The 17,878-nt window shown below is 43.2% G+C and overlaps 1 protein-coding gene across 1 annotated transcript; it reads right to left on the bottom strand.

The window, feature by feature from the left end:
* Positions 1-750: 750 nt before the first annotated feature.
* On the bottom strand, positions 751-17,782 carry LOC136435085 (microtubule-associated protein futsch-like). The gene is made up of 6 exons (XM_066428292.1): positions 17,642-17,782; positions 15,960-16,307; positions 15,417-15,491; positions 14,645-14,760; positions 10,897-10,962; positions 751-10,486 (listed from the first exon to the last, which is right to left on the bottom strand). The coding sequence occupies exons 2-6, from the start codon at positions 16,293-16,295 to the stop codon at positions 1,456-1,458; spliced, it is 9,624 nt and encodes a 3,207-aa protein (XP_066284389.1). The 5' UTR covers positions 16,296-16,307; positions 17,642-17,782; the 3' UTR covers positions 751-1,455.
* Positions 17,783-17,878: the final 96 nt, after the last annotated feature.

Below are 17,878 nucleotides of genomic sequence, written 5' to 3'. Positions count from 1 at the left end.
GTTCGAAATCTGCGAGGGTGCAGACCTTGTTTTGTCTCCTCTCTATTCTGCTCAACCTTGTATCCCGGTGAATTTTGGCTATAAACAGGTGGGCCACTACACTACTCTCCAAGCAGAAGAGTGGGTCAGGCCGGTTTTGACGTGTTTTAGGCGTTTTTGTCCAACCCACGGTTGGCGACATAAAGAAAACGGGACAAAAAAGAAAGCCTGACAAAAACCAGCCGCTCCCACTCCTCTGCTTGGAGAGTACACTGCACCAAAACTGCATAATTGCTAGGTACTGAAAAGTCACATCTACTATGTCCTTCAAAATGTGTATGATATGGAATAAAGATTTATTCTATTCAAATTCAGTTACTGTGCCATTACATCATCACCTTCAACTTACACTGCAATATCAAACCCTTGTGGCTCATACAATATCAACATACTCATATTTTTTCATGACCAGTTGTAACATACATACTCCTGGACCACCAAATGATTTTTTAAAGTCTTAGATAAAGGCACTCTCCGTAATGAGCCTTGATTATTTGGCGAGGGTAATGTGTTCGTGGAACTCTAGTTGTTAATGATATTAGACACAACACTATAAAACATTGTTGAAACAGTGCACCAACAAAATTCAGATGCCTAACTTTAGATGCATATGTGGAAATGTTTTGCTAGTCATGTCCATGAAACAATGAATAGAAGGGGTATGGTCAAAAGGCAACCCTGCAGCAATTCAAGAAAATCAACAAAGAATGATTTTAAATTCCAAAGAGGTTTATTCAACATTACAATTACATGTATATTAAGACTTTGCATCAATTACAATTTCACAAATAAGGCACATTTTCAAAATAAAAACATAAATATATGAATAAACCACAGTTGATGTAAACATTGCATTTTTCTCAAAAGTTGATTAGACATTATTATGCTACATAAACTATCAGATAACACATTCAGAGAGATGTGCTCGTTATAAGATATCTGCCTGTCGGCTTGCTGTAAGTACTCTACAACACTATTGCCCGAGGAACATCAACAGTGAGGCCATTTCATATCATCTTCTGGCAAAGTCAGGCAAACACTAGGACAGAAACAGTCTCGGGGCAGGATTTCTAGCAATGTAGAAATCAAAGAGTTTAAAATCAAAGAATTCAACCTTCAATCTGTCTTTATATTCAAAATTCAATCAATGTTATTCCCACTAAGGCCACACAAAGTTTTCTTCATAATGAAATCTGCCTGTACAATGATTTAAAAAAAATTCTTTCACTGATTGGAGGATGAAGAAAATGAAATTTGCATCTGATTACGGATAAAATGGTTGTGTGGCCGGAGTCTGATGAATACAGCAGAACTGAAGCACTGAAACAAAACATCTGAACCACAATATTGAACCAGAAATATGCACCTGTTGCATTTCTTACTTGGTACTTTGTATCTACCTGAATACATTTTCCATCACCTTCTGGCTTTCTTTTCTACCCTTCGAGCCTTTCTGGAGACTTGCTCTCCTTCCCTGGACGCCGCATCTCTGTCCCGGGATACCTTCTCCCGTCTACCATGCTCAGTCCTTCCCCCTTCCGCCCTCCTCCATCCCTCCTTATAGTTCTGTTCTCTTAACCTTCCCTCTTCTGATGTCGGCCTTCTCGAGCCATGTCGGCTGCGGTCCATTTGTTTCCTATCACATTTCATGTCTGCTGCTTTCTGACTTCTACTCCTGTGTGAATCTCTGTTATCTTTTGTCCTTTGTTCACTGTGTTGCCTATTGTTATGTCTTCCAGAAACATCCTCATTTCTTTTAAAAGTGCTGGTATACATTTGCTCCCTACAGTGACTGTCTTTGTTGTTAATGTTGTGCATTGCTGTATATGATGATGTCCCAGAAGATTTCACATCTTCATCGTCACTTATAATTTCTCCTTCTGACAATTCTCCTTCCTCGGTTTCTCGGCAGTTTTCTTCAAGACACTTGTTCACAGATGCATTGGGATCAACTGTGCCCTTGTCCTTGTGTGCTATTGTCTTCTGAGTTTCAGACCTTTCTGTGCACAGGGTTGCTGCCTTGGGAGAGCCGAATGCTTCATACCAAATGTCTGGGTTGGGGGATGTGATTCTCTCATTGCATGTTTTGATTTCAAGTGTCTGCTTGTGAGGTTGTTGCACATCGTTTTGCTTTTGCTGGTTTCGATTGTTTGGCAGGGCAACAGTTGATCCAGTACTTTTATTTTCTTGTTGGTTTGTAAGAATAGGTGTGCCAGTCACAGGTGTGATGGACACATCTATGCTCTCTCTTGTCAGGGTATCGAAAATGTTCCTGTCAGCGGAATACACAATCTGAGCCGTGTTTCCAACAGTGGAAGATAATACACCTGGCACCTGTGACACACCTGGCACCTGTGATGAACCTACCATGTGTGACAGACCCTGCACCTGTGACAAACCTGACACCTGTGACACACCTGACACCGGTGACACACCTGGCACCTGTGACACACCTGTCGTAAGCACACCTGTTACAGATGGAAGAGCTGTTTGAGGCACAACTTGCTGCACTTGATTATTCAGTCCTGTGTTTGCTGACATTGCTCCTCTACCTGCAACTAAACCACTTTGCTGATGAGATTTTCCCTTTTGTTTCCTTGACTCAGAAAGGAGGTCCTTCACTGTCTTTCCTTTTATTTTTGTAGTGACTACCCCTGAAGTTCTGTCCCTTGCATGGGACACCTTCCCCACTACGCTGCTGTCATTCCTGTCATCTCGGTTTCCGTTAGTAACAGAAGATATGTCAGCAGAAAAACTCTGTCTTTCCCCACCAACAACAGGCTGTAATATTTGTGTACTTGGTGAAGATTGGTGACTTTGCAGGGGATGTGGTTGCTGTGTGGCTTCTACATTACTTTCACAGGTTGTAACGAACAACTTTGTCTGCTCACTTCCTGTTGCCATTGACAAGAAATCCGGCTCTTGCTTGGCTGTTAGCGTCTCTTGTTGTTGTGGTTTTACCGGCCACAGCCACTCGTATCCGTAGTTTGCCTCCAGCGCACAGATTGCAGCATACGAGAACTTGTTCAGTTTGATGACTGGCCTCTCTGCGACATAAACTGGCGGAGTTGGCTGCGACACAGGCTGGGGCGGTGGATCATGATTCACGGGCGGTAAGGGAACGCGGAATATGCCATCTGCAGATGAGATAGGGGGAGTCAGCCCTTGCTGAATGGGGACATGTTCTACATTAGATGCCAGGGGTGTTGGGATGACGGAATTTTGCACACAGGGTTCTGACAAAGTATTGTGAGGCAGAAAAGTTGAGGGAAGGTCATGCGGAAAAGCAACACCTCCATGGGATTTGCTTACTGTACAGAGTGAATGCAGTGGCTTGTTTGGGAGTGATTCAGCTTTGCTTTGAGTCTGAATATTTGCTGGAACTGATGGTAAGACATCTGTTGACATTTGGATACTTGGAGGATTTGAAAAGCTGGGGATCTGATCAGGAGAGACAGTTTGAGGCATGGGTGCTTCTGTCCCAGATATAACTGCTGAAGCGACCACAGTGTTGGGTACCATATCTTGCTCATGCCAGGCCACAGGACCAGTTTCTGACGCCACGTTACGAACACCAGTGGCTCTTTCCTTCTGTGCAGTTTTAGTATGATTGCTGCCTGCTTCGACCGCAGCAGTGTCTATAATGGTGTTGCAGTTTGAACCATTGTCTGTACCAAGCACTGCTTTTCCAAAACTGACACCAGCTTGCCTATCTGAACTGCTCGCTCCCTGTTTTGCATCTTTTGGGTGAACAGCTGATGCAGGACCTTTGGTACTGATTTGTTTCATGGCTGGAGCAGGGAGTAGATTTGAGACCTTGGCACTTGGAGAAACACTTGGCATGTCTGCTGACTTGTGTTTAGCAGTCTCTTCAACCTGCTGCTGCCACGGTGCTTCAGAGCTGAGAGATTTTTTCTTAATTGAAGACACTATAGGAACATGAGTTGATGCGTGTCTAGCTGAAAGTGACCCCAGTGAAACCTTACTCTTAGGGGCTGGTACCTCCATTATTTCTTCCTGGTGATCTCCAAGACCATCAGAGATGTCATCTTCATCACTTGAGACATCTGGGAAGAAGTCAGAAGGATCCAAGGCTTTCCTTTTCAACTTTTTTTCTGGTGTTCTCACTGACTTGGGCTTCTTATGACTCTCCTCCTTTTGCTTTTTGGCATCTTCAGCGTCTTTCTTTGAGTTTTCAACAGCCAGGTGTTTTCTGAAGGCGTCTGTTTTGCTGGGCACTCTCCTGGGAGGAGCCAGTTTGGGGGAGGAGGCAACAATCGTGTCAGCTCGCCCACTTCCAGGGGAAGTCCTGTTCTTCTTTTCACTAGATGTCTTCCTTTCTTCCTCCATCTCCCTGCACATTTTGTCTGTCTCCAAATGTTTCACATCCTTTGTATGCAGTTTGCTGCTACCCTGCACTGCTATATTAGCTGCCTCACATAGTTTTACTGTGTCTCCGTCCCTCACAGTATCCCTGATATCCTGCATGGTTTTATCCACTGTTTCTCCCATCACAGGTGCGTCCAGACACCGACTGTCATCCTCTTTACCTGTACTGATAATTGACACGTCTAGTTGAAACTTTGGCGGCTTTGGTCTCTCAGCAGCAGGTGTGCTCGCAAACCTGCCACCTGGAGGAGAGTTGAACAGCTGTCGGAATGCACCTGACTGCCTCTTCTCCGCAGGTGTTTTTGGAAGTGATGGTTGTGACTTTCCAGGTGTTGGAGCAGCATCTTTTCCTGAGGGTGTGCCCCCCCTGCTGGGTGGGCCCATTTTTCCTGAAGGGGTGGATGGGATGAGACGAACATCGATGGACATGGCGCTCTGACACCTCAGGTCGTCGGGGTCAAGGACAGAGAACTGGTCCAAGGTCATCTCCTGGCGCAGCCCGCAGGGTGTGGAGGGGCGTGGCAGGCTGGTGTCACTGTTGAAGGACGCTGCTGTCTCCATCTCAATAGAGTTGTGTGCTCCATTCTCTTCTGATGTGCTGCAAGGCAACAAGACGGTGGTGTCTAGTTCTTCCTCATCTGATGATGTGCACTCGCCTTCTTCATGTTCTTGTTTTGCATTTTCCTTCTTAGACAGAGACATCTGTGACTGTGGCTTATATTTCTGCACCTTTTGTTTGACAATAGTATAGAGTTCTTCTTCGTTTGAAGTGCACTCTCCTGCGTCATTTTCTTCTTTCTCTCGACATTTAGCAGTCTGTGACTGTGTCTCTTTGTTTGGTATCCTTTGTTTATCCGCAGTAGTTTGATTTTGTTCAGTACTAGCAACACACTCTGTTGTTTGCACTTTCTGCACCAGTTCAACTTCTCGTACCACATTACTGTCACTCTTGCTGGTAAACAGATCCACTCTGCCCCCCTCCTCAAGTTGCATGTCCGGTGTATTGTCATCTTGGTCTTTAGAACTGTTGTATTCTGTGGCTTGCTTTGGTGCATGCTTCTCAACAAGTTTTGTGTCTGGACTGTTGTGAGGGGGATGCTGAATAGATGAGGTGCTTGTGACCACCTTTTCTGGTAGTTTTTGTATCTGTTTCTTCAAGCTATTGTTTGGCACTGTTTCTTTAGTGTTCTGAACATCATGAACTCTATTACCTGTTTTGCCTATCAATTCTGTTTCTGGGTTGTCTTTGCTACTACATACAGTTTGTTGCAAGTTCTTGCTTGATATTGGCACAGTCAATGAACCCCCTTGATTTAATTCTGGATAGCTCTGGACGGTTTTTGAACAACTACTAAGGATTTGGGTGCTGTTGGTCACTCCAATTGTTGCACTGAGGGAGGGTACCTTTGCTTTTGAACTACCGGTATCATGAGCAGATTTTTCACTCTGTGGTGTATTTTTCTCAACCGCCCTAATCTGAAGTCCATTTGATTTGGGTGAGAGGACAATAGTGTTATGCATCTCTTCTAGGTTATCATATAGCCTGTCTGGACAACTGTTCTGCTCTAAGTCAGTACATGTTGCTTCTGTCTCCGTTTCTGGTGTCTGTCTAGCCTGCCACACACAGCATGATGGTGATGCTTTACTGTCATTTTTCAATATAGGAGGATTTTTGCTTGTCTTACTGGCTTCCTTCCTTGGTTGTACTAGAGTCTGCTTTTCTTGCAGGCTTTCAGTTGTAATTCCTTCATCTTTTTCTCCATGTTTGGAGTCTTTTGTTTTCTGTTTGCTGACGTCTGTTGTTGCTGTGACACATTTGGCAGAAGGAGATTTCTTATCATATGTTGCTTCTCTGCTCTTAACGGGAGTCACAGTACTGGCCTTTCTGGGGCTTTCTCTTGGGCTTGCTTTTGGAGGTTTTGCAGCATCAGCTACTTTACCCTGTGTCTTCATTGGGCTTGATCTTACAGGTTTGACTTCTAGTTGTGGCACTTTGTTTGTTTTTGTATTCTTGGCTTTACTGCTTACACTGTCTTGTTCAGGTATTGCTAAAACTTCTGCTGACTGCTTTGAATATTTTCTGTCCTTTTTCTTGTGGTATGACATCATTTCATCTGCCTTCTTAGGGTCTTTATCACTGCTCTTCTTGCACATCTTCTCCTTTTTGCTGTCATGCTTCTCCTTTTCTGTCTTTTTGCTCAAGGCTGAATGCTGTGGGGGAATAAATGGTGAATCCATACCCTTTCTTTGCCTCGAACCCTTCTTCTGAGCACACCCTGACCCCACCTCTACTTCCGCTGCAATGGTAGGTTCTACTCTCCCAGGAGAAAACAACCGGTAGGGCGTTGACCCTGTCACAGCCACCTTCATTGGACTTTTGTTGGCACCTCCTTTCCTGGGGGAGGTCTGTTGAGGAGAAACTGCAGACTTTACAGGGCTTTGTGTTGGTGTCTTAGCTGCAGCGGCAAGTTGGGCGAGCACCTCGACAGCAAAGAGCTCCTCGTTGGACAGGTTTGCTGTACTGGAGTCAAAGTCGTTGCTGATACTGAGTAAACTAGACTGGACATTTCTGCGGAGTTCCTCATCAGTTTTTATGGGTGGCTCTTTCCTTTGTACGGTAATTGCTGTTTTCTCAGATTCCTCAAGATCTGCACTGTTGCCCTCTGTTGAGACATGGTCCTGATCTTTGTCATCCCCCCATTTTTGTGTTGATGTGTGACTACCTTGGGTCTGCATATTGTCTTTGAGGTCTGGATCTTGACTTGCTAACTTGTCTGCATCCTCAGCATTTATGCTGACCTCAAAAGGCCCAGTTGATTCTGAAGAGTTTGTCTGCTGTTTTATGTCTGTTGTAGGGAGATGGACTGAAACATGTTGTTGTGACTCCGACATTTCAGACCCTCCACTGAAAGGAACTGGGAAATTCCTTGGAAAGTCTTGTTCCTCTAAGGAGGACCCACTCCTGCAAGTGTCTTCACTTGACACAAAAGGAGGCTGTGATGATGTCACGCTCTTTAAACCCTCTGACAATCTCTGCTCTTCCTGCTGTAGGTGCACTCTCTCTGTTCTGACAAAGTTTTGAGAGGTATCTGTATTGCCATGGAAACTGCTGAAGCCAAGGTTGCCATGGTAACAAGGTACCGGTCTTTCCATCTCCACTTTGTCTGTCTTGAGCTGAGCACTGATGGCAGGGAGAGGGAGACTGCAGGAGTCGTCCCCACTGGGGAGTTCTACATCACTGCTCCTGGCGCTCAGGTTCAGCTGGGGGGTGGGGGGCTTCACCGGGCTGAGGAGGGGTGAGTTACGGAACACCTCCCGCGCCGCGTTGTCCGCCGTCTCGTACTCGATGTGGAAAAGGTTGACGGTCTTCCCCTTGGCGCTCTTCCCCGTCCAGACGATGCTCCTGCACTTCTCCACAAGGTTTTCTGTCTTCCTCGGTGACTTAGACTTCTTCTTGGGAGTGCCGGCTGATTTCCTGGGTGTCTTCTGAGGGGACTTGAAGATTTTCTTTGGACTTTTGGTCGGAGATATGGCCGCCTTCTTTGGAGATGTCTGGGGGGACAATTTCTTAGGAGTCTTTCGAGGAGACACAAGGGTTTTTGGAGTGATTTCTGAAGACTCTGCAACTTCTTGAGGAATCTTGTGAGGAGACTTCTTGGGACTACATGTAACTTTCTTGGAAGGACTTTCCTTCAAACTCTTCCTTGGAGAAAGTCTTCCCTTTTTCGTCGGGGTGTTCTGAGAAGCCTTTTTCTTCTTAGCAGCAGGTGAACTAAAGTGTCCCTGTTTGATATCGTCTCTCTTTCTCTTCACAGGGGCCATGATCAAGCCCAGCTCTTCAGCGCTTTCAGAAAGAAGCTTTTCTCTGACTGTTGCTCTTCTGTCGGGCTGCTCAGTTGTGGTGCTTGTCACTTCCTCCGTCTCGCTTTCATCATACTTGTCCTGGAGGTGGTTACCTGCTGCTACTGACAGCTGGCTGCTTACAGCTGCTGACCTGTCTGTGGCACAGTCTGGGCTGTTCTGTATGGATTTTTCTCCGTCATCTCTGCCCCTTTGAGGACTTGTCAGATGTTTTTCTGGTAGTCTATCACCATTCTTGTAATGTTCCTGACTTTCCCCTGCTTTGGCTTGATCATCTAAAGCTCCTGTCCCTTCCCCTATGGAGTCAGCTGTAGACTTCTCCATGGGCTCTTCATTGAAGGACCTGCCACTAACAGAGCTTGTCAAGGCAGGTACCCTCTCTTGCAGTCCATCAGCTTCCCTACTCCTAGAAGAGCGAAGAGAGCCCTTAAAGCTAGTAGGTAAGTGTTTCTGAACATCACCATATGCAGCAACACTACTTGCCGAACTGCTTCCAGATGTTGAGTTTGTCTCCACACTGAGAGACCTGTACCTGTCAGAGCCACTATCCCTGCCTTCGGACCTGTCTCTGTAGTTCACGAACTTCGACCTATGACCCCTTTGCTCAGGCTCCTTACTGTTGTCGTGGAGACGGTTCGACCTTCCACTGCTCCTATGTCGTGACTTCTCCTTGTTTTTTTCTTCAGACCTGTCCCTGTGTCTTGATCTGGACTGTCTTCTTTCCCTAGACTGTTGATGTCTATCATGATCCTTCTCATATTGCTTTTTCCTTGGAGGTGAAACTTTTCTTCTTTCTTCAAGATGTTTTTGCTCGCCTGAAGATGACCTCTTTCTTTTGTGAGCTTCCCTTGTGTCTCCAAGTTGCTGGGTCCTTTCACTTTTGTCTCCTCTTGAGGAGTTTCTTCCCTCCTTCGGTAGCCTGGCATTACTTCTGTCCCTCCCTGCAGATCTTTTCTCATCCCTGTGTTTCTCTCTCCCCCTCTCTGTTGTTCTGCTACTAGATTCTTTCCCATGTTTGCTTTCTTTACTTCTCCTTGAGTCACGGTCTCTCTGTTCAACTCTTCTCCCTTTGTCATGGTCCCCATTTTTACGATCATCAGAAGATTTGTCTTGGGACCTATCTCTGGGCTGTTTCTTCTGTCTTAGTTTCTGTCTCAAGTCACCACTAGAGATATCCTCTTTCCTTCTGTCTTGTTCATGCTCTGTTTTCTTATCTTCTAACCTTTTTTCATGACTATTTCTACCATCTTTCTGATGTTTTTCTCTGGATGAATCTCTTGACTGTTTCCTTATTTTTGAGTCAAATTTGGTGTCCTTGTCTCTCTTTCTATCTTCTTTATATTCATCTCTCTTATCTTCTACACTATTTTCCCTACTGTGTCTACTGAGGCTCTCACTGCTAGATGAACAGTAGGCAGAATCTTTCTTCCCTTCTCCAGAATGTCTCCTGCTCTCTTCATCTCCTACCACCCTACTTCTGACTTCATGTTGCTTTTCTGAGTCCTTTCTTAAGTTCCTACTTTTATCAGCATCTTCATAGGGGTAAGGTTCTGGAGGAGTCTTAGGACCTCCAAGCACAGTTTCCTTGGGAGACGTTTGGGACTCCTTTACATCTTCCTCAGAGTTAGGGTAAGGATAGGATGGTGTATGGGGGCCATGAGGACTTTTTTCTTCCTCTCTGTGCTCAGTTGACTTGTTTCTCTCTTGAAAATGTTCTACTGATTTTTCAACTGTGTTTTGCATCTCTTCTCTTTCTTTTGTTTTCAGTTTGTCTTTATCTTGGCTTAACTGCCTGGGCTTACTCCCATCTCCAACTAATTTTTCTGTATGCTGTACACTGTCTAGTTTTTCAGCTGTCTGCTTTCTTGTTTCTCTCCTTTTTAGCTCAGGGTTTGTGTCTTTGGAACGATATGTCCTGTCTTTGGTACCATTCCCCCGGTCTTGGTCTTTCTCAGGAGATTTAGAACATCTTAAGTCTCCAGTCTGTGTCCTGCTGTGCTCAGGATGAGACTTTAAGACACCAGTTCCTTCTCTTTTACTTCTGTCTCTGTCTGGAGACTCTCCCTGCTGATGACTCCCCATGTTGTTCTGTCTATAGGCCCCTGGGCGCCTGTCTCTCTGCTCCCTCTGAGTTGAAGTAGCCTCTCTTGTGGTTGTGGATTCTCTACCTGATGGTCCAGGTCTGCTGTAGTCATCCCTGTAAATGGAGCAGATAAACACATTCGTTTTGCTTGTTTGAACCTTTGTTTATTAATCATTCATGAGAAGCCCAAATCGGCATGCAGGCCGCTTTATACACATAAATCAGAATATGGCTAAAACACTGGTTACTTCAAGATTTGGAGATTTCTAGCAAATTTTTAACATAAAATATGTTTACAGAGAGTTTCTATTGCTTGTTCTTTGTCCATGTGAATTAGCCTGTTGAAGAAGCTACCATGACATCCCAAGATGAAATGGAAAAAAAACATTGGAGATCTTTAACATCAAATATGTTTACAGAGAGTGTTTATATGTTCTATGTCTATGTGATCCATATTGAAGGAGCTACTGTGAAATCTTAAGATGATATAATGAAGGAAAGAGAAAAATAAAAGGATGTCCTACCTGTTGTCGGGGGGCCTGGAGTGAGGGATTCTGGGTGCCCCTCTCCTCATTTGCATCATTTCCAGACTGCAGGAAAAACACAACAAACAATAAACAATCAAAGAAACTTTAGCAATTGTATAGAATCATGTTTCATTGGAAAGCCTTTTCAACATGATACCAAAGTTGCCATGATCCTATATTCAAAAGTCGAACACCAGAGCTTACGTCGGACTATGCAATTGCAAGTGAGTCACAAAATAATAGTGCAGAAATTTCACTGCCAACACAGTGTATGACGTTAGCAGAATTTGGGCACTTTTTCGGACGACCAACCAAAAAAATCAGTCAAGGTGCTTGTTGCACAAAAGCGTAATCATAACGAATAATGAATCTACAATCATAACAAACGGGATATCACTGTAAAGGGCAAAAAATTAGCATTTCCAATGATATATGACACAATGCATTTTTTTTTAGTAGTACAGTCAAACCTGCCCAAGGCGACCACCCGGCAGACCGAGCAAAAACGGTCGCGATGGACAGGTGGTCGCCATGAAGAGGATTCCACTCACATGTTTCCAGGGCGAGGTTTTCAAATATAGTACATAAATGGATAGAAAATTATGTGAATTTAGACAGCATGACTCCCACCAGGTTCAATTCTCATTGACAGAAAAATCCTACAAAAATTACACTTTCCGTTATCGTTGTAATAATTGTATACCCCTACATCGTGTACAAATTTTCGTCGTAATTTTGTGTACAAAACAATGGTTGCCTCGATGATCTCGCAGCCCCTTCCAGCATTCACACGTTACATAAAATAGTACACACACACACACACATCATCAAAGCTTTAAGGCCTAAGACAAATCCCTAGAAAACACCTGCTGGCCCCAGCCTTTTTTGGGGCGCCGACCGCTGGAGAAAAGGGTCAAAAAGTTTTCGATCTGACAACTAAAGATGAAACGGAACGGTGTGATTTCGTCGCGCCGCACCGTCAAGCTCTGTGCGACCGCATCGAAAGGTATGAGTCAGTGTAGCAGAACGCACAGCGTCCAATAAAGGTTTGTGAGATTCATGGAAATAAAAAGAAAATAAGAATATTAATTTTCTTCAATAACTAGAGTATTCGTAAATGTTCATACACAAAAGCATCGTGTTTTAGAAAGGTCAGCGGTACGCCAAATCCGGGCCACGTCAAATCCAAGATGGCGTCGGGACCTGGGAACAACATTTCTCGCCCAAATTATGTTTTGCCCGCCGCGAAGTCATTTTCCGGTGGAATTTAAAGACACAGACACATTTTTGTTGAAAATACAAGAAATAGATAATAATTTCTGTGAAATCTGACTTTTTGACGCCATGCACTACGTATTCGTTTAGAAAATTGAGTTTAAACAGAACTGAGTTTTTCGGTAAACTATAAGATAACGATAGGCACAACATCACAAACATTTGTCTTTACAATTTGTTTATGAAGGGGGAACGTTTTATTAAAACACTTCATGGAGGAATCGATGCTATAACATTGCTATTCCATATATTTTTGTCCTTATTTTTGTCCTTCAAAGTCTTGAAAACATTTCCGTGAAATCCGACAACAAAACGATCCGATGTCACCACACGCTTGAAAATTAGGCGGCCGCCATGGGCAGGGATTGTGCTCTGTGCGGTCCCAATTCGTGGCGGTCGCGGTCGCGTTGGACAGGTGGTCGCCTTGGGCAGGTAGCTTAATGCTTGTGCCTATGGGGAAAATTTTCCGGACCGAGAAAATGCGGTCGCCATGGCCAGGTGGTCGCGTTGAAAAGGTGGTCGCCTAGGCAGGTTTGACTGTAGTAGTCCACTGTTTTCTGCTGCTGCAGTAGTTGAAAACTCCAGCAGCCGCATTCAGTCTTCCTTCAGTCCCTTCCACTTTGTCTGATTCGCTGCGAGCTTCCTTTGATAAAGTATTCATGGAGATGTGATCGACTGAAATAAAGTTTCCGAACTTTTTGTGCCAAGTTTACTTCACCCAAAACACAATTTTGCATTAAACTCCCCAAATGATGACCTATCGCTTATCTAGAGTCAATTCCATGTCACCGAGAGGGTGTTTGTTGCCTTTTGTTCTAACATTCACAAAACCTTTGTAACAATCTATGTGAGATAAGTAACTGTTAAGAACAATTTCCAACATTTATTTGATGTTCTAAATATTTTATGCTGTGTTCCAACAGGTTAAACAAATTTCCAACATTGAACACATTATTTGTATTAGTTTCCAAACTGTTGCAACATAGATTGATCATTTCTTTGAACATGTTCCAACATTCTACAAATATGATATAACTGGGTCAGTGGGCTGGGAACAGGGCAATTCACACATCCCTTCAAAGTATAGGGGATTAGGCCTAGGTGCCATGCATAGACACTTAAAGACAAAAGAGTTGCCAGTGTCCAGATGTGAAATCTAAAAATATACAGAGGCAGACAATAGAGCGTGATTAGCACCTACTTTTATGGGGGCAATAACCCAAATCTACCATTTTGAGAATGATGCAAAATGTTGGAACATGTTCCAACAGTAGAACAATCACACAGATGTTTGAAAACTGTTCTAAATAAAGAGATATTTGTGCAAATACTTTCTTAATATTTCCAAAATATATAGATGAGTTCAAGCATGTTCAAACTTTCATTTCTAATTGTTTGAACAGTCTGGAATTATTTTGACTGAAATAGTCTTTTCTCTAAAATTGTTCAAACTTATTAGCAATATCATTTGAAAACCCTCTCAGTGACATGGAATTGACTCTACAATCTGCCTCATTTAACATTTTCACATGACCCCTTGTACAATCCCGCATCATCCGTGTGACACAGAATCATTCCTCCTGTCTTCCCACCACCAAACGTGGATCAATATCAGCCCAGTAAAAACCCAGCAGTGGCAGACAGGATATTGGGCTGAGGTTCAGTTATTGCTGAGCTCCACACCTGGACCTGATCCAGTTTATAGGAAACCTATAACTTCACAGGCCTGACTGGAATGAAATATCTTAGTTTATAGGTGTAGCTTATTGATGTTCATCGGTTGGAAAAAAAAGTATAGTACTGTTACTACTGTATACTCCCTAATTAAAGCATACAGCCCTACGGTCATGTACAAACCTCTACTTTGTTGCTGATTAAAAAGTGAAGGTTGTACATTTGTATATTCATTATGACACTTGATGGTAAATGAAAACCAATCCAGAGATCCAAACAGGTATATATAAGGGGGGGGAAATGCTTGAAAAGACCTCCATAATATATATCAATTGAAGTAGATTACATTTATTTTCACGAGGACTAAATTTCATGGAATGGAAGTTTTCGCTGTGTTTTTACTTCGTGGTAGAAACAATTCTATTGCACTGGCAATACAATAGAAAGAACTATTTAATTAACAGGGTTATGATTTTGAGGTAGAGATGTCACTGTGAAAACCTTGAACCACGGTGAAGATGTAAAAATTTACACTAACAGTATCTATATCAGGGCTGTACGTCTCCAGCTTCTCTGTCCCACTCATTGTTTGGGAGCCCATGTTGTTACTTTTCCATGTTACATCTGTAATTTTAAGCTCACAAAAATATAATCAATTTCAAGTCATTAATTCCAGTTTTTGGACAGATGGGGCAAATTCTTTTCCTGTCTTAACAAGCAAATTTCCATCCTGGGACGGAGGGACAGGTCCTGGAGATCTATATACAGTTATAGTTGTTAGAATTATTGGCCTTACTCTGCCCTGAGTCGAGCGATCTCCTTCTGTTTCCTGTCCAGTTCTGCCTTCGCTGTGACAAACAGAGCGGAGATGTTCTTCTTCAGGGCCTGGTTCTCTTTAGCAAGGGACTGTTTCTGGGGGAACAGGAGGACAAGAGTTGTTTTCATTCAATAATAACACAATCAAAACTGCCCAAGAAGACCACTAAGGGGACAAATAAAATCTGGTCTATGTGGACAGGTGGTCACCATAGACAGGGCTCTTAATCCTTGTGTCAATGAGAAAAACTATATAAGAGACCACCAAAAAGTGGTCACATTGGCCATTTGGTCCTTATGTAGAGGTGGTGACTTAAACAGATTTGACTGAATATCAATGGTCAGGTAGTCCTTATGTACAGGTGGTCACTAGTACAGGTTTGACTGTACACCCAAATTAACCCACAGGTAACAATACATACATGAACATTGTACCACAGCTGAATTAAACAATCCAGTTACAGCAACAAGGGGACCTATAAAACCATCAGTGTGACAGACACTAATGGTCACCACAGACAACACAGCAGAAAAAGTTTCACTTTGAAACATGAAAAAATAGCAATTCTATTACCCTTAATACCTTATACTACAGGACCACAAGATCAAAAAAGCTAACAACTGAGAAATCTAAGGCTAAGAATCTAAGTTCACAAAAGATTCATGATTCAAAAGATCTGTCTTTCTTTCTCTATAGTATACAACAAGCTAATATTGCAGGTTCCTTAGACTTATGTTCTAAGACTCCGTACCTCTGTCTGAATGTTTTCCATCTGAGACATGAGCTCCTCCATCTGTCCTGCTGTCTTAGTGACCTCGCTTCTTAACTAGGGAAGGGGGAGGGGGTCAGAAGAAAAACGGATCAGCACTTGTATCAACTGAACATAAGAGTGTACACACTGCACATTCTAAACTCCACCTGCAATGATGAACATTATGTCGTACCTGGGCCACAAAAACGTTTGATACAGGTGTTCTAGACCAGGTAATAACTTTTGTTATTACACAGGGTTCTACTTTTATCACACAGACTTCCATAGAATACTTAGAATGCATTTCATAGCGACTGTTGTGCCGCTGTCGAAAATTCGGATACCGGATTCATTGGTTCATTCATGAATTTATTCTAAACTCCACCTGCAATGATGAACAGTATCACCAGGTGGAGTATTCACTGAAAACTGATCATCCTTTTATTATACTGGTGACAATGTAAATTATCAACTCAAAGTCTGGAAGTGTTGTTTTTTTACCTACAAATCTATTGGAAAATAAAAACATGGTGTCTGTATCACCTCTTCAAACTTCTCGTTTTCCCGCTCTTCTTCGATGATGTCTTCGTACAGATCCATGGAGCTCAAGACGCTCTGTTCTTCCACCTGTCCCCTCCTTTCTTCACTCATTCCTTCTGTCTCTCCGAGCATGTCTGAGCATGGGTCCGCCTGTCTTCTGTCTCTATCACTCATTTCTTCTGTCTCTCCGAGCATGTCAGAGTACAGGTCCATGGAACTCATGACACTGTGTTCCTTTGTCGTCCCCCTCCCTCCTCCTTCATTCATTTCTTCTGTCTCTCCGAGCATGTCTGAGTACAGGTCCAGACTACTCAGGTTACTCCTCTCTGGATCCTCCATCTTGAACTGAAACTGCAGGCACAAATAGTTCAATTATCAGGGTTTGAAATACTGGGTGCATGTGGGGTATGCCTAAACACCTCACCCGACCTCATCCGACCTCACCCGACCTCATCCGAGTCTAAAATGCGGTGTATACGGGGCAGGGACATTATTTGACGTTCTGGATACGTTAAATATGCAATTATAAATGCAAAACAAGCAGCAAACTTGAAGTATTTACCAGTTTTATAGGTAATGGGAGGTCAAGACGGCCGGCGCAATGAATACACACTACGTGCGTGTATTCGAGGCTGAAAAACACTTTGTGTACAGTTATTGTGTACAGATACTGTGTACAGTTATTGTGTACAGTTACTATGAGTGGTTTGTGATGAAAATGTAATTAGTACCCACCGTCTTATCGTCCTGTCGGACAAAAATAAATAAAAAAGGTATGAAGAACTTCCCCATGTAGACCCCAACAGTGGCATGATCCAATATGGCGGCCAGAAATCTTCTATCTTAGAAACGAGCGGAGTAACTTATAAAAACTGATAAATATTTAGAGTTTGCTGCTTGTTTTGCATTCATAATTGCATATTCAACGTATCCAGAACGTCAAATAATGTTCCTGCCCCCTATACACTGCATTTTAGACTCGGATGAGGTGGGGTGAGGTCGGATGAGGTCGGGTGAGGTGTTTAGGCATACCGGGTGCATGTGCACCTTTGTGCAACCAAAATTGGAGCTGTGCACCTAATTTCTGACTCTACTGTACCTCTGGTTTACCTCAGTCTACACGTCTGCTTTACTCTACCCCTACCCCTACCCTAGCCGTGGCGACTCTTTAATCGGGTATATTTTGCTGTATGTCTAAAGAGTCTTTAGACATACAGCAAAATATACCCGATTAAAGAGTCGCCACGGCTACCCCTACCCCTACCCCTACCCTACACTACCCTACCCTACCCTACCCTTCCCTTCCCTTCCCTTCTCTTCTCTTCTCTACTCTACTATACCCTACCTCTACTTTAGATTACTCTACCTCTGCTCTACTCGACCTCTCCTCCAGCTAGTGTATCTAGCACAGCCATAATTTTTTGATAAGATTCCAATTCATCGTTAAGGCTCAGAGTTTGACTTCAAATTTCTTCCTTTTCCCTCCTATTGGCTACTCAGTGTGGTGCTACACGTGAACATACACCTTAAGGAACCATGCATCATACAAAGTATAATCTTTTGTGTCACTCAAGTATAAGACACGAAAATTATTCAGCCAACACAACTAGAAAATCGTCAACAATTCTGCTAAATAAGAAATCTAACACAAAATAATTTGGTCTACTGTACAATCATACACTTACCTGCTTGTGTGGGCTCTAATACTTTACACTTGTGCGCCTTGTGGGACAAAATTCGTCAAAATTCTACGTGTAATTTGCAGGAATTCGCGCGTTTCGTGACATTTTGCCGCCATATTCTATTGACCTCATCATGTGAGGTCATTGAATGTTGCACTAAACTCTGGGGTGGTAAAAGCGTCTTAATATAAATTCAAAGAAGAAAGTGTGATTGTGTTTATTTTATAATTGAAGTCAATT

Source organism: Branchiostoma lanceolatum, chromosome 1 (genome assembly GCF_035083965.1).
Source record: "Branchiostoma lanceolatum isolate klBraLanc5 chromosome 1, klBraLanc5.hap2, whole genome shotgun sequence".
Lineage (NCBI taxonomy): Eukaryota > Metazoa > Chordata > Leptocardii > Amphioxiformes > Branchiostomatidae > Branchiostoma > Branchiostoma lanceolatum.
This window is presented reverse-complemented; position numbering and strand designations above follow the sequence as displayed.